This window comes from Physeter macrocephalus, chromosome 9, assembly GCF_002837175.3.
Source record: "Physeter macrocephalus isolate SW-GA chromosome 9, ASM283717v5, whole genome shotgun sequence".
Classification (NCBI taxonomy): Eukaryota; Metazoa; Chordata; class Mammalia; order Artiodactyla; family Physeteridae; genus Physeter; species Physeter macrocephalus.
In genome coordinates this window covers 93,389,547-93,411,431 of record NC_041222.1, presented here as the reverse complement: position 1 = coordinate 93,411,431, position 21,885 = coordinate 93,389,547, and the positions used below count along the sequence as shown (strand labels likewise).

At 57.6% G+C, this 21,885-nt stretch overlaps 1 protein-coding gene across 10 annotated transcripts in view; it reads left to right on the top strand.

The window, feature by feature from the left end:
• Positions 1–21,885, top strand: part of BIN3 (bridging integrator 3) — a 30,940-nt gene that overhangs the window by 7,286 nt on the left and 1,769 nt on the right. For 2 of the 10 annotated variants that reach the window (XM_055087318.1, XM_055087319.1), the window contains 8 exons: positions 497–545; positions 3,262–3,411; positions 7,963–8,003; positions 8,367–8,428; positions 10,985–11,121; positions 12,010–12,050; positions 18,146–18,287; positions 18,496–19,430. In XM_055087318.1, the coding sequence (XP_054943293.1) occupies positions 497–545; positions 3,262–3,411; positions 7,963–8,003; positions 8,367–8,428; positions 10,985–11,121; positions 12,010–12,050; positions 18,146–18,287; positions 18,496–19,017 (1,144 nt within the window). In that variant the 3' untranslated portion in view covers positions 19,018–19,430. Of the gene's footprint in view, positions 1–136; positions 157–496; positions 546–3,261; positions 3,412–3,458; positions 4,893–7,962; positions 8,004–8,366; positions 8,429–10,984; positions 11,122–12,009; positions 12,051–12,074; positions 12,422–13,401; positions 13,497–18,145; positions 18,288–18,440; positions 19,431–21,885 lie in introns of those variants that run through there. The other 8 variants (XM_055087320.1, XM_028494197.2, XM_055087323.1 and 5 more) reach the window with 7 other exon arrangements.

Sequence of the window (21,885 nt, the reverse complement as noted above, 5' to 3'; positions counted from 1 at the left end):
ACGGGCCCAGCCGCTCCGCGGCACGTGGGATCCTCCCAGACCGGGGCGCGAACCCGGTTCCCCTGCATCGGCAGGCGGACGCGCAACCACTGCGCCACCAGGGAAGCCCCTGTGGTGTTTTTTAAAGGCGTGTTTTCAAGGATGATAGCTGTCCAGGTGAGCCTGCAACCTCTGACCTCACAGCTCCTCAAGACTCAAGGTTTGTAGTGGCTGTTACTAGTACAGTATCTCACCTTTGCTGCCTTCACCTTTGCAATGTATGTAGACATTGCAGAGAAAGATGCTCTGGGGCACTTCCATCTGATTCTGTCCATGGGGGACCGTTCTCCTGGAGCCCAGCCTGGTTGCTGATGGTCCTAGACCCGCAGGCACGTGGTACGAGTCCCGGGAGTGAGGCACTCCTTCCAGGGGGGACGTGGCCATACCTCATCAAGTCTTTTCAGCCACATCCTTCCCCATTTCTCCTAACCTTCCTCTTTGACTCTTTGTCTTACAGGATTCCTTTCAAGATTGGGCAGCCCAAGAAACAGATTGTCCCCAAAACAGTGAGTAACCGGTTCTTTCACTCCAAGACTCACATGGCCTTTGTGTGGAACTGGAGCTTTGACTCAGTGCATCGTGGGGCTGGGAAGGCAGAACCCAGGCCTTACTATTCCCAGTCGTGCTGCTCTAGAACCTCACACAGGCGGGGGCTTATAGGGCCCTCCTATCCTGGGACACTTTCCTCCCTCAGGTCAGCCTGGGCCCCTCCCCTTCCTTGGGCAGGTGGAAGAGGTGGGTTACAAAGTGAGGACAGGCACCCTGCTTCTGAACAGCCCAGCACTGGGGTCTGGCGTGACAGTCTGCACTTTCCTGAAAGGGTTTCTGAGACATAGGCTCCTGCCAAGGACACGTCCCAGGCCTCTATCTCCTGCCCCCTCAGGCTGCGTAAAAGGCCAGAAAGCCTCCCTGGGATGTCCGGGTCCCCTTCTCTCTGCTGCTACATTCATTCTTAGCCAGGACCTGGAGCCACTCACCGGGAGGGCATGATTGAATCCCACCCCTTTGTAAGTCCACAGTTTTTATCTCTATTTTATCACCACAATGGAAGAGGAGGAGAATCTAGATTCTCAGAAAGTTAGAACTGTGGGACTTCCCTAGCGGTCCAATGGTTAGGACTCCACTCTTTCCATCACAGGGGGCCCAGGTTCGATCCCTTGTTGGGGAACTAAGGTCCTGCAAGCTACGCAGTGTGGCCAAAAAAAAAAAAAAGAACTGGAAGCCCTTAGAGATCATCCAGTCCAACCTTCTGAGTTTTTCTGATGAGGAAACCAAGGCCCGTGGAGTTGCTGTGACTTTCTAAGGTCATAAACCTAATTCTGACGGAGCTGGAATTAGAACTCAAGCTCGAGGCTCCGTTTCGTACACTTTCCATAGCTTCACGTGAGCTCACTCGGGCTGTGAAGATCTCCTGAGGTTTTGGAATCCTAGTCAAGAATGGCCTCTCTGCAGGACTTCCCTGGTGGCGCAGGGGTTAAGAATCCGCCTGCCGATGCAGGGGACACGGGTTCGAGCCCTGGTCCGGGAAGATCCCACATGCCGCGGAGCGGCTAAGCCCAGGTGCCACAACTACTGAGCCTGTGCTCTAGAGCCCGCGAGCCACAACTACTGAGCCCGAGTGCCACAACTACTGAGCCTGCGCGCCTAGAGCCCGTGCTCCGCGACAAGAGAGGCCACTGCAGTGAGAAGCCCACACACTGCAACGAAGAGTAGCCCCCGCCTGCCACAACTAGAGAAAGCCCATGTGCAGCAACGAAGACCCAACGCAGCCAAAAATTAATTAATCTAATTAATTAATTTGAAAAAAAAAAAAAAAAAGAATGGCCTCTCCAACCCCTCACCCACCAATGTGGGTGAGGCTCTTGAGGGTTTAACGTGAGAGACTATATCTGTAAGTTTAGCACTGTCAGCCTGCTGGAGGCCCTGGACTGTCAACCCAGCCGCTTATAAGACAGTTCTTGTCTCATAACCTTGGCCCTCCTTAGCTCCGGACTCTGAACTGGTTTGGAGGGAGGGGAGGTGCAGCACGCATCTGAGCACCGGCTCCATCTTTGGGGAATCCAAAGTTAGGTCACTTAAAGGGAAATGGGTCCATGTTAAAAGGGCCCTCCCTTTTCTTCAAGCAAAGGCAGGCCAAGGACAGACTCAGAGTTTACCTCCCATGCAGAGGCTGACCAGCTGTGGAGGCTCTGAGCTGAAGCTGAAGCTCAAAGAATCTGGGCGTGCTCCAGCCAGCTACAGGAAGTGGGAGGGTGTGGCTTTGAGTCTCCAGAGTTTAATCCAGGGCAGATCTGAAAGGGAAGTGGTTTCGAGAAGGGTCTTTTATTCCCAGCACTCACTACCAAAAAACAAACAAACAAACAAAAATTTCTCCTGACACCCCAACGTTGATGGAAATAGCCTTTGTTCTCCACGGAAAAGTATAGGGTAGCATGCAGTTTCTAGCTTCCTCGCCAGCATTTGTTGTTGCAAAGGTCTCTAGGTCTTTTACTCTGAGGGGTGGCCAGGAGCCCCCGGAGGAGGGACAGATGGACAGTCAGTGCCTGTGGGCGGGCCCCTGGCCTCCCTCTTCCCTTTCCCTGGCATCCATCGTGTTTGGGATGGAATTGTAGTCCTCTAACACCTGGCATCAGCTCCTCCAGACAGACTGGGCATCAAGGAATGGTTAAGAAACTGGATTTGGAAGGTTCCCTGCCTGGTTCCCGTCCTGGCCCTGCCGCGTGTTGTCCGTGACCTTTAGCAAGTTCCTCACCCTCCCTGAGCCCTCATTTTCTCCTTTGTGAAGTGAGGATGATACTAGCTCCTATGTCGTCGATGTCAGTATTACGCATCTTACGTGAGGTAATGCATATGAAGCACTTAGCACAGTGCCTGGCACGTCGTGAGCCCTCAGTAAATATTAACTGCATTATGAGATGATAGCTGATTTGACTCTTAGTAAACCACCAAGGACCCAGCCGGTCCCAAGCAGCCGGAATCCCCAGTACAATGAAATGGTAGGCTGGGCCTTTGATTTCTCACGAGGAATAGAGTCCTTTGCTTCCTCAACTCCGCAGAGGCACTGAAGTCTACGTAGCAAGACCCTGCCCCTTCGGAGTCTCCCTGCCCTCCCCGCCACAAGCCCCCTCCTGGCCCCCACACAGGCCGAGGCCGTGCAGTTGTCTCAGCATCTCTGGCAGCTGCCCCCGAACATGGGTGACGCGCTCTCTTTTTCCTGTCCAGGCACTCTCGAGGAGGGGAGCAGATGTGGCTGTCTGGGTTTTTGGAAGTCGTGGCACCCCTGTCATGGGAAGAAAAGCTCATGTTATCTTCAGGGAGTTTCAGGAGGTGTTTGGCTCAAGGCACCCAACTGTCAGACACAAAGAAAGCATTGTGCGTTTGCCCTCCCCATTCTGCTGTGCCCAGGTTATTAACACGGATTCCAGTATTGTCAAGGCTTTGGCTGGAAGGGCGTGTTCTCTGCAGGGGCTGACCACTGGGGCTGAAATGGAAGGACAAACACTCCCCCACTTCCCAGTCCTAACCTTCTGCTTAGTCCCCTCCCGCTGCCCCAGCTCATAAAGGAGCTGGAGCATCTTGGTACGGCAAAGAGAAGCTGCACCTCCCTCTGCACCGGGATGATGGAAGACTTCGCACACGGAAGCAAGGGTTCCCCTGGGTCTCGCACACACCTAGATTCCCAGCTAGGCAGGCGCTCTGGAAGGTCAAGGCAGGTGGGAGTCCCGGCAGGTCGTGCCTTCACCTGAGAAGGGTTTTCACGTGCAAAGTGGAGGGACCCTTTGTAACAAACCAAAGGCAGGCCGCTCTCCACCCTGAGCCGCCCGGAAGAGGAGCTTCTCAGAAGCACAGGGCTCGCTGTGCCTCAGGTGCAGCCTGGCTCAGCTTAGCACGGGATCAGGGCCCGGCCCTGCCTGCTGGCGTTGCTCTTCACCACGAGCGCTGTGCGTGGGAGCTCGGCCCACCCTTCACTTAACAACCTCCGAGCTCCTGCCCTGTGGCAGCCTGACCTGGGCCCTGGGGACAAGCTGTGAGCAGCACGGCCCCTCCTGCCCCCCTGAGCCTCCGAGAACGCAGGGGGTGCCGAGGCAGGTTCGGTGCCTGATCCTCCCTGCGCTGACCTCGCCAGCCTGACCCAGCCCACCCTGACCTGCAGACAGTCACGCACATGTGTTTACACTTGCATTGTTGACTGGGGTCCAGTTGCCTTTTTGGCAAAGGCATCAAGCATCCAAAGATGTTCAGATCTTTTGTATTTGGCTCCTTCCCTCTGCACGGATATACCTTGGAATGAGACTCCAGTGTGTCCCTTGATCCCCTCAGCCGTTGTCTGAGGGCCGAGAATCCCGCTGCTGTGCCTCTCAGATCGTTCCCCTGGGGAGGAGAGAGACCTCAGGAGCAGTGAGCTGTGGAAGCAACCCCAGCTGGCTACCGACAAAAGAGATGAGGCGTTCTTGACCTTCTCGTAGGCTGTCAGATGGCCTTGAGCTGGGAGAGCAGAAGACTCAAGCTCCCACCCCGACACACTTCTCCGCTTCCAGCGTGAGACCCCGAGTTTCTCCTCAGCCAGTTGGAAACCTGCGGTCCTTCTCTGTGCAAGTCCCAGCAGTGGCAGCCCGGGAGACCAGGTGTTCCCTGACATCCCACACAGCACGCTGGGGATTGCGCAAGAGAGCGAGGGGAGCCTGGCCCTCGCCTCCCCTCTCGCCCACGCCGCCCAGGGTACCTGCTCTCTGCTCTTGGTCTTCAGGAGAGCTGGACCCTGGCCAAGCCATCCTTAATTTCAACTTCATCTTTTCGGCAGAAAAGATACTCGTGCGACGTAAAGACTCAGCTCAGCTGTCACATCCTACAAAGTAAGAAAGGAGACGTGTCCAGCGGAGGGAGGCCCCTCTGTGGCCCCAGGCCCAGGGCCCAGGCTTTACCCCACCTGCCAGCTGACTGAGTGCTCTGTGCCAGAGGGTCACAGACCAGTCTGCCTCCTCAGACCCCCGGTCCTCTCACCACCCCAGTGGAGGGAAGCAGGGAGACCCCGTGTGTAAGCTGGGCGCTGTGCTCTGTGCTCCACACATACTGCTCGTTAATCCTCCAAACAAGCCAGCAAGGCTGATGCTGTCAGCCCACTGCCTTGTCAGCCACCTGAAATTCCCATGGGCCCAGACCAAGTGAAACTCTCCCATGTTATTAGAAAAGAAACCGAGGCTCAAAATGTTGGAAATGTTTCTAAAGCTCGTCATCTAGTATCAGAGTTCATATCTTCTGTCTGCTCGCTCCCCTCCACCACCTTCCCCCCGGGCGCTGTTGAAAAAAGGACTAGACTAACTTCCGTGCGGACTCCAAAGGGCAGGGCGAGTCCCATTTGCTCCAGAACAAATCTCCCATATCCACGGTCACACCAGCAGCTGTTCAGACCTTCAGCTAAGACTCTGATTCCTGTCCAGCTACAAATCCCCCGACTTAGGTAGCACTTTAAACTTTTATCAGGCACATGCACTTTAGCGGGAGTGAATTATGAGTTTTTTCTTGAGAGAATCTTTTGGTGGGTCATACAAAAGGTGATGATGAAAATGTTGGGTTCCCAGATGGAGAAAGAGTGGGTCTCTTGAAAAGAGAGGAAAAGAGTGTAGGGCAGGAGGCTAGGGCACCAGTGACTGATTGATTGGTTGATTGATTGATTGATTGATTTCGCTGTACCACGTGGCTTTGGGATCTTAGTTCCTGGACCAGGGATTGAACCCGGGCCCTCGTCTGTGAGAATGCGGAGTCCTAACCACTGGACTGACAGGGAATTCCCAGTGATGAATTTTACTTCACAACTTTGTGGAAGGTCCCAGATGTTAGGATCATAATGTAAGGGGAAGACCATGTGTTTCCGCTTCTAAGTTTTACAGTTCAAATGAGGAAGGCGAGCCATCTCCATGCGAGAGAGCCCCATTGTCAAGCCCTGAGGTCGGATGCTAAGTAGGGCCTCTGCGTCAGGCCTCACTGGGCCCTTCCTTGCCCTCCGTGGGGCTCCCCACGGCCCCCCGTCACGTGTGTGTTTGTTCTTTTGATCTCCCGACCAGGGCCCGTGTCTGTTTTGGTTTTTTAAAAATTATTTAGTTTTGGCTGTGTTGGGTCTTCATTGCTGCACGCGGGCTTTCTCTAGTTGCGGCGAGCGGGGGCTACTCTTCGTTGTGGCGCGTGGGCTTCTCATTGTGGTCGCTTCTCTTGTTGTGGAGCACGGGCTCTAGGTGCGCAGGCTTCAGTAGTTGTGGCTCGCGGGCTTAGTTGCTTCGAGGCACTTGGGATCTTCCCGGATCAGGGCTCAAACCCGTGTCCCCTGCATCGGCAGGCGGACTCTCAACCACTGCGCCACCAGGGATGCCCCCGTGTCTGTTTTATTCACTAGTGTATCCCTGGCACCTGGCAGAATGCATTACACTTAATCGGTGCTCAATAAATGTTTGTGGGATTAATGAATGCAGTTTAAAAAAAAGAAAAAAGGCCTGGATTAGGAGTCTGAATTCTAGCCCTACTTTGCCACACACTAGCTCTGTGTCCTGATGTAAATCACTTCCCCCCTCTGGGTGGCATTCTCATTTACCTCGTGAAATAATTGGCCTGAAGAATGTTCTGCCAGTCCACAACTGTCAAATTTACCTTAATCCAAACATGGAGCATGAGGCCAGTGGGGTTTTAAAAGACTCCTGGTGAGGCGCAGCGGGGCTTTGATGGTCGCTGCAAATTCACACTCCTTCACCTCCAGCCTGTGATAGTCAGGATTTACGGCTCTCCCCGGCAGGAGTCTCGGGGCAGCCGCCAGGAAGGTGCTCTCATAGGTCATGGCTTTAGTTCATGAGCCAGAGCTTTTCCCCCTTAGGTAGAAGGACGGTAAAGGGCACAGGCCTGGGAGCCAGGCCGCCTGGCCCGTGTTCAGACCCCAGGCCCGCCGCTTACTAGTGGTGTGACCTTGCTCGGGTGACCCCCGCTCTGTCCCGGTGACCTCAGTGCGGTGAGGGCCGTCAGCGCGCCTGCCTGCCGGGTGAGTGATGGAGGAGAAGCCGGTCATGGGAGCGTGTGGTGCCTCAGCAAGCCATGCAGGGAGCTGTTCGGCCTCCTTGGAAGCGGACAAAGCAGAGGCGGGGGCTCCGTCCTCCTATCGGCCCTCAGACATCAGGACTCCACAGACCACTCTCCTGAGACCGTTGCCTGGGCCCCACTTTACAGATGGGGAGATTCAGGCTCTAGAAGTGCAAGTGACTTTCCTGGCTTCACCTGCCCTGGAGGCCGAAGAACTGGGGTCAGGGCGCATTCCCACTCGGTCTCAATATCAGGGAAATCTGATTACTCATCCAGGATTTAGAGAGCCTTGCCTGAATCGATAATCATATCTGTGATGGCTGCATCCCAGCGCACAGAGCGGGGATACCTGGTCTTTCTTGATCCACCCTGAACGCAGCAGGTTCTGGACCTGTGAGGAAACCAGGACCGGGAGGGGAGGTGAGCCGTTCCAGCCCCAGAGCTGCTGAGCGGCAGGGGCAGGACCGGACTCCAACCCGCCCGCTTTCCTCGTGCCCTGCCTCTTCCCCGATGATGAGTTTCCATCGCACTCTGAGCCCCTTACCCCGACCCGCAGGGGAGGGGAGGGGGCACAGCCCAGCCTCACTCCCTGCGGTGGAAGAACAGAGCCAGCCTGGATCCGCTGGTACCTGCCTGGCTCTCCCGTCTGGGAGGGGCGTCCTTTGACCTAAATCGAACACTTAATTAATTTGGGAACACAGGGCTTCTGTGTCATGAACGGTGTGCTGGTGCTTGTGTGGACTGGATGGTGTTGTTTTCTGCAGAAGGGGGTGTGAGGAGGGCGGGGAGGGAGTTTCGTAGGTGACAGATTTTCTCCAGCCTGCTGTCATTCCTCCAGTGATTGAGTTATCGCTTCCCTTACAGGTGGAAAGAGACTTTGAAAGGGAGTATGGAAAACTCCAGCAGTGAGTGTCAACCCCCAGAAGGGAGGGCAGGGAGGGGGCTGCTCGGAGAAGGAAAAGAGCCTTCTGCCCCACTGCCTCGTTGCTCACCCTGGGAGCCGGGGCAGCTCAGTTCACCACCTGCCAGGAATTCTCCCCCGGGGGTGGTGGCTCTGTGACACGTCGTTAACTCCTAGCCTTTGGGTGCCTCGCGTCAAGCTCGCGGTGGCCCTTCAGTCAGCGGGGACATCCGCGCAGAGCAGGCCCTTCCTCCTCCTGGGAGGCGACCTGAGTGTCGCGTGGGGCTCGGCTCAGGGAGAGGGGCAGAACGGGGGCAGAAGCAGGTGGGTGATGCCAGGTCCCCAGGCCCGTGCCCCTGCCTTGCAGGCTGGAGGAGCAGACCAAGCGGCTGCAGAAGGACATGAAGAAGAGCACGGACGCCGACCTGGGTAGGCGGCCCGTCCCCCGTGCCCGGCCCGGACGGGGGAGGGGCAGAGGTGGACGCCCTCCTCGCTCAGTCCCTTTGGGGCTGGCTTAGAAGGAAGTGCCCTTAGTAGGCGCCCCGCAGATGTCCCTGAGAAGCGGCTTGAGGTCACCCTTCACTTAGCAGATCACCACTCCCTGCTTTCCCTGGGGCAGCAGCAGCCACCACTGGCGGGTGGAGGGCAGCTCCCGTGGTCTGCGCCCCAGAGCCCCCACCAGTGCTCCTCCAGAGGATGGCGGGGGCCGGGGCGGGGGGTCTGGCCACGACCGCCCCTGCTTCTGAGCCTGGCATCTCCAGACTGTGTGTGTAGCAAGGCACGGGTCTGATTTTCAGTCTGCCCATTATTCGTTTTGTAGTGAGTTCTGAGTTGCCTGGATCCCATCTTTCGTTGCGGCTGCCCGCTGCCTTTCTAGTAGGGAAGTGCTGTGGCCCGTGCTTCTGTTCCCTCCTGCTTCTCCACACAGCTGCACTCTCAGAGCGTGAACGGAAGGGACAGAACGTCAGGGGTCCATGAACTGGAGTCTGGCTGTACAGAGTGTAGGTTTTTAACAAAGAAATCAGGACAAACGGGTGACCCCTGGCACCTAGGATTTCTGGATGCTCTGGCCCGAGTCAGAAGTGGAGTCTGGGCAGCGGAAGCCCTCCTGAAACAGTGGTGCCCTCACCCACCCCAAAGCCTGCATCCCCCAGTCCAGGCCAGAGAGCCTCACGCACTGTTGGCTGGTGCATCAGAGTCAGCGAGGGCCGCTGCAGTGTGGGTCGCCCGGCACCCCGAGACTCTCTGACTCATCGGGTCTGGGTGAGGCTGGGGGACCCCACTTTGAGAGCCGCTGCTACACAGAGTCGGGGGGAATCAAATTATACCTTTCCTGGTCTTGGAAACCCCTGAGCTGCCGCCTGGACAGGATCTCGCATCCAAAGCTGCGGGTCCAAGATAAGATCAAGTAGGCATGACCAGACCCTGCCAGGTCCTTGTAGACCCCTGCACTCCCAGGTTGTGTTAGGGCTCTAGAGACCCATGTGGGGTCCAAGACTCTTGGGCTCCCTAAGCTACGAAGCCCGCCAGCCTCCCGGTTTGTGCTGGGCTGATCGTGCCCCTCCCCTGTCCCTGTAGAGGTAGAATAAGGGATGTGAGCTGCTCCAGAGGCGAGTGGAGGCCACGGTGCCCTGCTCTGTTCACGCAGGCCGGTGATACCTCGGGCTGGGGCTCCCGGACGAAGGGCTGCCCCGCAGACTCTCGCCGTTCATTGACTTCAGATGGTTCTAGCAAAGAGACATCGGCGTGAAGATGTGGAGGCGTTAGGAAAGAAGAGGAAAATTGGGAAGGAGGCCTTCCCTCCCAGCCCCTGACTTTGGGGGGGTTTTCCTTCAAGTATTAAAAAAAAATTAGGGGAAGAAATTTTTCAAAAACATTTCCAGTTTTGTCCTTGTTTTCTGTCTTTTAATTATGCAGCCTGTGATCGTTTCATAATCCAGTCAAATTACACGTGAGTTTGCTCCTAAGCCTACAAAGTCACTTTACTTTTTTTTAAGAGGGTTTTTCCCTCCGCTGCTTCAACATCTCTGGGAAGTTTACATTTCCAGTCTTCTCTCATATTTTGCCCTTTTGCTAGGGGACTGCAGCACACCCCCAGATTCAAGAGAAATCAGGGTGTATAACACTTAGTAGTGTGCTCTGGTTTCATTGGCAGCATTTTTTTTTTCTTCACGGTTTATGCAATAATGGCGTGTCTTACAGTTAATAGCATCTTAAATTTAATGACATAAAATAATAAGAAATAGATCAAAAACACATTTTCCCGTGAGCCCCTGAAACCGGTACAGACACTGGGGGGCAAGCAAGGCCCTTCTCCAGCCTTTCCTGCCCCTCTAGGATTTCGTTTGCTGGTAATGGAGGCCTGAAAACTCTCAGGGGACCAAGAACTCCAAAGCTGCCAACAGGTTGCCTCGCCACACCAAATCCGGCCTAGTTTTGTCAATAAAGTTTTATTGGAACACACCCATTCTTTGGGTGTCATCTGCGGCAAAGTTGAGTTATTGAAAGCCTAAAATCTTATCTCTAGCTGTACAGTAGGTTTGCCTCTCTGGTGTAGATACCATGCTACTCTTTCTGTGAGGGAGCCCCAAACCAAGCTTCACGTGCAAACCGCCTGGAGAATTTTTTTTTTTAATGCATATTCCTGGATTCCAGGCTTACTGAAATAAATCTTTGGAGCTAGAAATATGTATTTCTTACAGCTTCCCACCCAAATGATTCTGTTATAATCCAGAGTTTGGAAAATAAGTCATTGCCACAGGTAAATCTGCTCAAAAGAATTACCCAGAGCAGTATCAGGAATGCACATTACACCATAAGGACTGGTGTCTTGTGCCTCTGGGGTACTGTGTAGTTTATGGCCTGTGGCCACGGACGGAGGTCGTCCGGGTGCAGGCCTCTGGTCCCAAGGACGACAGGGAGTCCTGAGGACAAGACCTTGAAGCCTGCCCTGTCACTGGTTCACTGAGCTTTGACTTCTTACAGCCATGTCCAAGTCCGCTGTGAAGATATCCTTGGACTTGCTCTCCAATCCCCTCTGCGAGCAAGACCAGGACTTTCTGAACATGGTGACAGCCCTGGACACGGCCATGAAGCGGATGGACGCCTTCAACCAGGAAAAGGTGACTGGGGTCTTGGTCTCCCCCTCCTCGAGGCTTCTGTCTGGGTGGAGCGCTGCATGGAATCCTTATCGGGGCTTAGTCTCCTCTCTGGACATCTGAGTGTCCCAGCCCTGTGAGCTCTCCCCTGGCCGTCCTGCCCCCGCACCGGCTGCTTCCCGTGGCTCCCACGAGCTCACGTCACTCACATGGGGCCACGAGGGAGACTCAGGACGGCTCTGCCCACCCACGCCTGTAGCCCCTCAGACTTTCCCGCCCAGCCTCCTCACTGAGCAAGGCCATCGTCGGCTGCACAGGATGAGAACTGACCCGGGACAAGGCCGCTGTGCCTTGTCGCCGTTCAGGCTCCCCGGTTGTCATCTCTGCCTCGCTCCAGCGGCAGTTAGGGGTGTCTCCCTGCCTGGGCCTCTCGGGGTACCCCTGTCCTGTCCCCTTTCTCTTCTCAGGAACTTGGAGCCTCCCCTTTTGGGAAGAGTCTGGCTTCCCCCCAGTTTTTTTTGTTTTTTTTCTTAATTTAATTTTGGCTGCGTTGGGTCTTCGTTGGCTGCTCGCGGGCTTTCTCTAGTTGCGGCGAGCGGGGGGCCACTCTTTGTTGCGGTGCGCGGGCTTCTCATTGCGGTGGCTTCTCTTGTTGCGGAGCACAGGCTCTAGGCACGTGGGCCTCAGTAGTTGTGGCACGCGGGCTTCAGTAGTTGTGGCTTGCAAGCTCTAGAGCACAGGCTCAGTAGTTGCGGTGCACGGGCTTAGTTGCTCCGCGGCATGTGGGATCTTCCCGGACCAGGGCTCAAACCCGTGTCTCCTGCACTGGTGGGCAGATTCTTGACCCCTGCACCACCAGGGAAGCCCTGGCTTCCCCCCAATTTTGACGCCATCGGGTTTTTCTTTTGACAGGTGAACCAGATACAAAAGACTGTGATTGAACCCTTAAAAAAGTGAGTAAAGGTCATCGGGGGAACCACAGGCCTGAGGGCAGTTGCTGGAAAGGCAGGTCAACCAGCCACTTGGGGACCGAATGTCATTTCTGGCAGCCTGTCCCCAGACTCACACGGGGTGGACAGGAACCTCCAGGGGACACCAGCTCCCTGATCTGTGGCCCTGGGATTGACACTCCCAGTAGCCCCAGAGCCCCCGCCTGGCCAGGCACGCTCAGTGGTGGCAGGGCCTGTCTGATCCTCCACAGTGGCCGGCCAGCGCTCCTGTGGTCATTCTGCCGTTGTCCCTTTGTTCCTGACCGAGAACCAGTGGGACCAGAGCTTGTGGAGTTAAGCTAGCAGAGATCTTGGCCGGGCCTCCACGGAGATGAGTGAGGCCTTTCATCTCGCTCAGCCGGGTTGGGAGAAGCAGCTGCCTGCTGCACTCGGCTTTTGAAGCCAGGGCGGGGGGGTGGGGGGGGCGGTGGCCGCACACGGGGAAGGGCACTGCAGCGGGGTCCCGCCTGGGAAGGTCCCCCGATTCATGACCTGCCAGGGTCAGAAATTCTTCTGTGAGACTCATCTTCCGTCCAGCAGGCTCTGGTCAGTGATCAGACAGGCCTATTCCCCGGGTCCCCTAGGGGGGCGGCGCTGGGCGGGAGACAGGCAGGAACGTTGCCTTGAAGCTCCCGAATCACTTCATCTTCCTCCCTGGCCTCTCCCAGCTCGGCTCCGGCCTAGAGAGGCTGCCGCTCCAGCCCAGCAGCTGCACTTTATTACCTCTTCCGTGGTGGTCCCTGGCAGTTGCTTCACCAGGGCCTGGGTAATGAGGCTGTGCTAATTACCATGAGGCCTGGATCAGGGCCCGGAGGGCGATGAAGAGAGCAGGTTTTGATCCTCTGGCCCCTGGTGTTCAGGTTGTTGAGCTCTTGTTCCCTGTTCAGGTCCAAGGGGTGGGGTTAGGCAAAGCTCTTTCTAAGCTGGGCTGTCTGGAGGCTCCGCCGTGGAGGGCAGGCAGAACCTGGCCCGCAGGGATTTCTCCCGCTCCTGCCCCGGTCCCCGGTCCCCAGCCCCTGCTCGGCCCCAGGTCGCAGGGTCATGTGACGAGCAGGGTGCTGAGGAGGCCAGTAGCTCAGGAGGGAGCGTCGGAAGGAGCTCTGCTGCTTGTAGCTCTGTGACCCCGTCTCCAGGCCTGAGGGTTCAGAGCTGGGTGGGAAGGACCCCGGGCCGAGCTGACCCCGCCCACAGGGGGGTCCCAGGGGCTGCCACGGAGGCTGCCGTGCACACGCATGGCTGGCAGAGCTGGGCAGGGGACACCGGCCCAGAGAACTGGGGACTGACTTCTGCCTTGATTTCACCACCGCCGAGGCAGGCTTGAAATCTGATGCCTGGCTTCTGGAGCCAAATGGAGAGGAATCCCGGCTGCTTCCCACCACTCCAGCCGTGCACCACCTGCCAGGAAGGTGGGTGAGTGGCCGAGGGGGTGGCCACCATCTCCGCAGCAGATCCGCCGACCTCTGCCCGATCTCCCCCCAGGCCTGCCTGCCCGGCTGGCTTCTCTGCATCCCGTGGCCGACATGCGATCTCCCCCAACCACATAAACCCGGGCACTGCCTGTTGCCGCCTCTCGCCAGGAGAGAAGCTCCCAGGGACCCCAGCACCGGAAACAGGAAGCTGCAGCTTTCCTGTCCTCTGATGAGGAACATTGCCACATGGCCACCCCGCCGCCCCCGGCCTCCCCCAGGGGGCTCGGCCTCTAATCCCCCAGTCTCTGGGCCGTGTTCACAGGGTGGGATGGGGATGCTTTCAATTTCCCTTTCCTGGTGGGTGGAAGATCCCGGCTGTGTGGGCACAGATTGAGGAATGGCAGGCATGCCCCACCTCCCAGCCAGCCTCCCTCCCTCCCCCTTTCCCTCCGCCTCTCGCTGCCTCTTCACCCCACGCTTACCCTGAGGAGCCATTTGCTGTCCCACCTTAAGACAGGCAGGAAACAGGCAGAGCTTCAGGAGCGCCTGGGGTAGGCCCAGCCCTGTCCTCCTTTCTCTGCGATTCAAACTTTAGGAGCTTAGGATGTAGCGCAGAAGCCACGCGGCGTCCCCCGAGAAATGGACCAGAATGATAGCTGCCGAGGTGGGGCAGTGCGGTGGAGTGGGGAGAGCCCTGGACAGGCCAGGCCTGGGCCTCCAAGTCTCTTCCCCTTCTGCGGAAGCAGGAACGGAGCTGAACTCTCGAAATGGCAGAGCCGGGCACTTCCCTGAGCGGAGAGGGAGGTGTCGTGGGCTGCAGTGGCGCTATATGTGGAGGGCAGAGTCCCTCCTGGGGTCCTAGCCCAGGGACTCCCATGTGCCCCTCACCACTAATTATCAGGGGGACGCCGGGCACTGAGCAGAGAGGCTCTGGGCCCGCAGCCTTGCTCCTTTGTGGCAGCCCCATAAAAGTGCAGGCCTGGTGCCCCAGGGAGAGCTGGATCACCCCATCCTTGTCAGGTCAAGTCAGCAGGTACCCTGTCGGGTCCCAGGGGCGTGTCTGGGAGGGGCCCGGGCTCTGGGGACCAGCCTATGCTTGTCCTTGCCTCCCTGCCCTGACGAGAAGGTAGGGGCAGCACTAAAACACCCCACACGAGGAGGGGTGTCTGCTGCCAGGAGCTCCTTTCCCCGAACAGCACCCTGGTGTTTATACCCCCCGGCACGTGGAGCTGGCAGAGTTCTTCCTGTTACTTCTAAGTGGAAAACGAGGCGGTGTGGCCTCAGTGGGGCAGTGACCTGAGCCAGGGCTTACAGAGTTCTGGTCCCCGCCCCCCTTTTGTCAGCTACCTCCGATTACACTGTCCGATCTCCCCTGCCTGACCTCAGCTTCCCTGCTTTACTGTGAGAAGGGCGTGACACCTACCCCATAGGTCCCGAGGCCCAGGGCCCGAGGAGTCACGTCCCTCGGCAGCGGCCGACATCGAGCTGAGCCCTCCGCGGCCTCTGGGTTCAGCTGAGGGTGCTGTCTGCCGTGGGAGGTGGAAGTCAGCGTGCTGAAGAAAGTTTCCCTCGGGCCTCACAGAGCAGCCGCTTCCTCCCCCCGGAGGATACGTGGCCTTGCTTCCGGAAGGCTGAAGGTAGTGAGTGTCCTGTGGACACACCTGTCCCCTGAGGTTGCCTGGAAATCGGTCAGCCCTGAGTCCACGCCTTCTCCCCCTTGGCTCAGGACCTGCCCTGGGGCTCGATTTCTGCATCCTCTGTAGGCCAGCCCAGTCCCAGCATGTTGTAGTCAGCCTTGCTGTTATATCTGACCCTGGCCCTGGAGATAAAGCCCAGTGGACTTTATGGGGGGAAGAGGGTTATGAGTGCTGGTCCAAGTGCTGCCGGGGTCAGAGTATCGAGAGCTGCTTGACCACCCGTGGGATGACGCCCGTGCTGAGCTGTAGAACACCCCGCACATTCCTTCCTTACTCGTGCCGCCCTCCTCCCCGAGGACCTGATGGCGCCCCGGCAGAGGCGAGGAGACTCTGCCTGCCGCTCCCCGCGAACCCACCCCCACCCGGCACCTCCCGGGCAGCCAGCAAGGGGGAGCGGAGGCTGCCGGCGGCCCTCGTCCAGTTGGGGTGCAGCGGGAGGTGGCGTGGCGGCTTCCCAGGCCCAAGTGCACCTGCTCCCCTGAGCCACACGCCCCTCCTCCGGGAGGGAGAGGGGCTCACCCGGCATCCGAGACGCCGTCGTAGCACTGCCTGAGGCAAAAGCCGTGAAGTGAGCCCAGCTCCCCCGGAGGGTCTCAGCCGTCCCAGGCGTGTTCAGCCCTACCCCAGGGGGACCTTGTGTCCTGGGCGTGGCTGGTCCAGTTTGCAGAGCACTGAGTAGGCCTGCGTCTTCTGCCCGGCAGAGCAGTCATTCAGGTGTTGATTTGATTGCAGTGTATAGGGGCCTGCGACTGAGGATTCGGAGAAGCGTGGGTGGTCTGGCCCACGTTAGCATCTCCAGCTACGTAGTGAGCCCATTACAGACACCCAGAAAGTGAGAAGAATCTGCTTTAGTGGCCCTTCTATCTGTTTCATCAAACTCTGCTGCCTGGGCCTATAGCTTTGTTTGGGGCATTATGCGTCAGTCAAGTTTCTATCCTCTGTTCTCTGGCAGAGGTATTCATTACTCTTATGTCACGTGGACTCTTGATTTGTGGAGGCTTTTTCCTGCCCCATCTTTCATCTTCTCTGAGTTGCTCTGGGAAGAACCGACTGCTCCTGGCCCTGGGTCTCCCTCTGTGTGCTTCGCAACCCCCCCGAATAACCACTGCGCCATCATCTCGGCTCGAGGCCGGGGCTGCACCGGCCACTCGGGCTCCCAGCTGCGAGGTAGACGCTCCAGCCCCTCGGGCTTTGTGTTCAAGGAAGCTGCCCCGCCTTCTGTCCAGTTCCAGAAAACCTGCTTGCAGGCTGGCCTGGCCTCCTCCCACACTCGTTAGTCAAGGAGAATGCAGCATTCCTGCCTGGGATGCGGTCCTGCCCTGGGTCCACCCCAAGACTGTGTTGCCCTTCCCAGTCAAAGAGGATCCTGGTCACAAAGACTATGCCCACGGTGCCAGAAGTGCCAGAGCCTCTGCTGCCCTGTGGTTCTTTTAGTCCTGGTGGGGCAGGAAGAGCTCCTTCAGTCATTTTCCTCAAACATTTGGTTTGACGGTTTGGCCGTTTCAACAGTAGAACATGAGGATTCCTGTTTTTCTGGCAGAGTTGGTAGAAAAGGCTGGGAGTAGCTTGTCATTTTATTGGAGTACAGTCGATTTACAAGGTTGTCTTAGTTTCGGGTGTACAGCAAAGTGATTCCATTTTTTATATATAGTTATAGATATATATACATATATATACATGTATATATATGTATATATACAAGTGTGTATACATGTGTATGTATATGTGTATGTATATATATATGTATTTTTCAGATTCTTTTCTGTTATAGGTGATTATAAGATATTGAATATAGTTCCCTGTGCTGTATAGTAGGACCTTGTTGTTCATCTGTTTTATCTACAGCAGTGTGTGTTAATCCCAAACTCCTAAGTTATCATTTATCCCTCCGCCCCTCCTCTCCCCTTTGGTGACCGCAAGTTTGTTTTCTATGTCTGTGAGTCTGTTTCTGTTTTGTAAGTAAGTTCATTTGTGTCATATTTTAGATTCTACATATAAGCGATATCATATGACACTTGTCTTTCTCTGTCTGGCTTACTTCACTTAGTATCATAATCTCTAGGTCCATCCATCTTGCTGCAAATGGCATCACTTCACTTGTTTTTAATGGCTGAGTAATACGGGAGTAGGTTTCGGTTGCAGGTCTGTCACCTGCTGTTGGCAGCATGAGGTGGTAGGGAGGTGCCAGAGGGAGAGCTGGGACACTTGAGTTCTCTGCTGGACCGTCACTACCTAACTGTGACCTTGGACAAGTCATGTCATCTCCCTGGTCTCAGTTTTTTCACTTTTTTAACGGAGGAGGTTGGACAGAAGCTTGATCTCCCAGCTTCTCTGATACCAGCCCTCAGAGCGGCCGCCCTTGGCCTAGCTCCCGGAGCACCCCTGGGTCTGGGCCCACTCCCCAGGGGTGCTGCCTCCATGTGCTCAAATGGCTCCCTGAGCTCTGTCCACCCCTGTTCCTTTGTGATTGTCCAGAGAGCTCTTCTGGCTCTGCTAGCTCATCTGTCTTTTGTTTCTTCTGAGATGCCTGATGCTAATTAATAGAAACTGAATCTTTTTGTACCAGGTCAAAAAAAAAAAAAAAAAAAAAAAGACCTCAAGGAGTCTTCAGCTCCTCCATGCTGTAGCACAGGTCTCTGAAATGTGGGGTGGGGGCTAAAGGGAAGTGGCAGCATCAGTGGCATCATGCATTCATGACCTGCTGAGTCTTACCCAGGTCAGGGGAGCGGCCCTTACCCTGTCTTCCTTCCCCTGGCCTTACCCCAAGGCGACATTCTCAGCCTGTGCCCCACCAAGGCCAGGGCCCCATCTATCTCGTCCACAGCGAGATCCCCAAGACCTAGAACAGAGTCTGGTGCTTGGTAGGCGCTCGATACGTATTATTGAATGAGTGATGAGCTGCCAGCCTGCAGCTCCAAGAACAGGCCCGTCTCCAACCCACTGTGTCCGGCAGGTTTGGCAGTGTCTTCCCGAGCCTCAACATGGCGGTGAAACGGCGGGAGCAGGCCTTGCAGGACTACAGGAGGTTGCAGGCCAAGGTGGAGAAGTACGAGGAGAAGGAGAAGACAGGGCCGGTGCTGGCCAAACTCCACCAGGTACCGGGGAGAAGGGGCTGGGGCTGGACAGGGGGCCACGCGGTCCCACCAAGCAGGTTCCTCCTTCACCCAGGGACCAAGACACCAGATGTCCTGACCCCCCCGCCATACACACACACACACACCGCACCTCCACCACGCCCCGTGCCCCAGTCAGGAAGCTGGCTGGGCCAGCGAGAGCTGTGCCACCCAGGGGCTTGCTCCTCAGGCCCGAGAAGAGCTTCGGCCCGTGCGGGATGACTTTGAGGCCAAGAACAAGCAGCTCCTGGATGAGATGCCGCGGTTCTACAACAGCCGACTGGACTACTTCCAGCCCAGCTTTGAGTCCCTGATCCGAGCACAGGTAAGGCCGCCGCCATCCCGCATGATGGCCCAACACTTCTTCCCTCGGGAGGCAGTCGCGGGCTTTGGAGACCCATCTCGTGCCAGCCCCGCCCTGCTCCCCACACCGGAAGCGGGGCTCAGCCACTCTCTGCCCCCAGCCCTGCCCCTGAGGGAGGAATGCGGGGCACCCCCGCCTGTTGGCTGGAATGACTGTTTCGGTCCCTCCGTTGCTCTTTGGTTAATCCCAACTTTCACACGAGGTCCCTTGTCGTCCAAGAGTTCTTCGCTGAAGTTCTCTCTCTCCACGAGCAGCAAGAGGAAACCAGGCCGCACCGCCAGCGCCTCACCCTGGTGGGGCAGGTCGCTTGCCTGGTGGGCCCAGGTCAGGGACAGGGGCCACAGGTGAAGGCCTTTTTCCGAGGACCCTGCACCCGCTCCCCTCCCTAGTTAGTCCTTCTCTTTTGGTGGAAGACTAGGGGGTGTCTTGACTCTTAGCAACCCTTGGAGGGGCCCCTAAACCCCAGCGAGAGCCATGCTCAGGGCCCCCGCCTGGGCGCCAGGCCGTGGGGCATCTTCCAGTGGAAAGGCAGGCCCGCTTGGGTTGGGCGCGGGTGGACGTGCACCGCGGTAGCACCGGGGCCGAGACCCCATGCCTCCTGCTACTCAGGGGTGTAAAGACAGAGTGTGGCTCCTGCCCTCCTTCCCCTTCCCCCACGTTCTTCAAGCCCTTAGCAGGGAGCATTCTCCCCATCTGTAAAAGAGAAAAGGTTGAGGTGCCAAAACCAAGAGGTCTTCTCCACGTGGGACCCCCCCCCCTGACCCCCCCGCCATACACACACACACACACCGCACCTCCACCACGCCCCGTGCCCCAGTCAGGAAGCTGGCTGGGCCAGCGAGAGCTGTGCCACCCAGGGGCTTGCTCCTCAGGCCCGAGAAGAGCTTCGGCCCGTGCGGGATGACTTTGAGGCCAAGAACAAGCAGCTCCTGGATGAGATGCCGCGGTTCTACAACAGCCGACTGGACTACTTCCAGCCCAGCTTTGAGTCCCTGATCCGAGCACAGGTAAGGCCGCCGCCATCCCGCATGATGGCCCAACACTTCTTCCCTCGGGAGGCAGTCGCGGGCTTTGGAGACCCATCTCGTGCCAGCCCCGCCCTGCTCCCCACACCGGAAGCGGGGCTCAGCCACTCTCTGCCCCCAGCCCTGCCCCTGAGGGAGGAATGCGGGGCACCCCCGCCTGTTGGCTGGAATGACTGTTTCGGTCCCTCCGTTGCTCTTTGGTTAATCCCAACTTTCACACGAGGTCCCTTGTCGTCCAAGAGTTCTTCGCTGAAGTTCTCTCTCTCCACGAGCAGCAAGAGGAAACCAGGCCGCACCGCCAGCGCCTCACCCTGGTGGGGCAGGTCGCTTGCCTGGTGGGCCCAGGTCAGGGACAGGGGCCACAGGTGAAGGCCTTTTTCCGAGGACCCTGCACCCGCTCCCCTCCCTAGTTAGTCCTTCTCTTTTGGTGGAAGACTAGGGGGTGTCTTGACTCTTAGCAACCCTTGGAGGGGCCCCTAAACCCCAGCGAGAGCCATGCTCAGGGCCCCCGCCTGGGCGCCAGGCCGTGGGGCATCTTCCAGTGGAAAGGCAGGCCCGCTTGGGTTGGGCGCGGGTGGACGTGCACCGCGGTAGCACCGGGGCCGAGACCCCATGCCTCCTGCTACTCAGGGGTGTAAAGACAGAGTGTGGCTCCTGCCCTCCTTCCCCTTCCCCCACGTTCTTCAAGCCCTTAGCAGGGAGTATTCTCCCCATCTGTAAAAGAGAAAAGGTTGAGGTGCCAAAACCAAGAGGTCTTCTCCACGTGGGACCCCCCCCCGGCACCCCCCCCCCGCCAGGTGACTGCAGGTGCTCAGCACTCTGCCACCTTCCCCAGCAGGTAGCAAAACCGAAGGCTCAACATGTCCCCGTCTGCCTCCAGCCCGCCTCGGCGCCGGGCCTGAGTGTCTGGCGCCCTCCAGTGGGCACTCTCATTCTTGCAGAGTCCACAATCACAGATACCCAGGACAAAAAGCCTGATTCCTGCCTCCCGTCCTGCGTCTTCAGAGAACACCAAACCCCATGGGAATCATGGGATCCGGACACTTGGGATCAGGACCCCTGAGCAGGATTAATGTTGGAGCCGGGACTTGTTAGTGACCGTGTCCCCAGGGGCTCAGGGAAAACGAGGCAGAGAGCTATGTGCATAGGGACGTGGAAGGTTCCCACGCTTGCCCCCAGAGCACTGCCCCTGGAGGTGCGGGCTTCCTTCCAGCAGCTTCGCCCTGGGCCGCCCTGGGCCCGGGACGGTGTGTTTCAGGAGACCTGTGACTTCCCTGTCCTGTGCCGCTGCTCCCGGACCCGCAGCCACTCCACCCTGTTGCTCGCAGGAGACAGCTCCAGGCTGCCCAGGTTGGGAGCCAGGGATGCCCTGTAACCAGGCAGCAGGGTGGCGGAGGGTTGTTTACTGCCTCGTCAGCGCCAGCCTCCCCCTCCCGCGGCTGCTGCTGCCATTAGTCACTGGAGAAGTGAGCATTCCTAGTGACTCAGCCTGCGCAGTGCGGCTCAGGGCAGGGAGCTGGGGGCGGGGGCCATCCTGCTCCCTCCCCCAGCACTAGCCGGCCGGGCCGTCCCCTCAGGTGAAGACAGTGTTTGGAGACCTTGATTTAGCTCCCCCTCAGCCCAGCTGTAGGAGTGTGGAAGACATGGCCTGGCCTTGCCAGTAATGGCACTCCAGGTTTCTAGAGAAGGAGAGTTCCTTCTCCCCAGAGACAACTCGGAGCTGGAGATGGTAACACTTAGGGGTGTTCGAGTGGTGTGGAACACTTTCTTGAAAGTATGTGACTTCATTTGGCCGTGAGGCGGAGACTGAGGCAGAAATGGTCCCTGCCCTCCTCCCCTGGGCCTGCTCAGCCCTCAGCCATCTGAGGGCTGCCCATGGGTCCCCCCATTCCTCGGCCTGCCCCCGCCTCGTTCCTGTGCACCTCTCCCATCCCGCCTCTGGGCCCTGCTTTCCTGGCTCTGCAGCTAAGGCACTCGTGGTGGGATGAGCTGGGAAGGGACGGAAGCTGGAACCGTGTCCCCTCTCTCACCTTTACTTCTAAGGCTGGCCCAGGGCTTTGGGAGCTGCTGTGCCCTCTCCCACGGGTGAGAGCTTCTCCTGGCTTCTGTAAAGCAGTTAGCCCCTGGTCACAGGGCCTGACTCACTGGCGCCCCCAGGACCCGCCAAGGACCCCCCCCACCCACCCCCCAG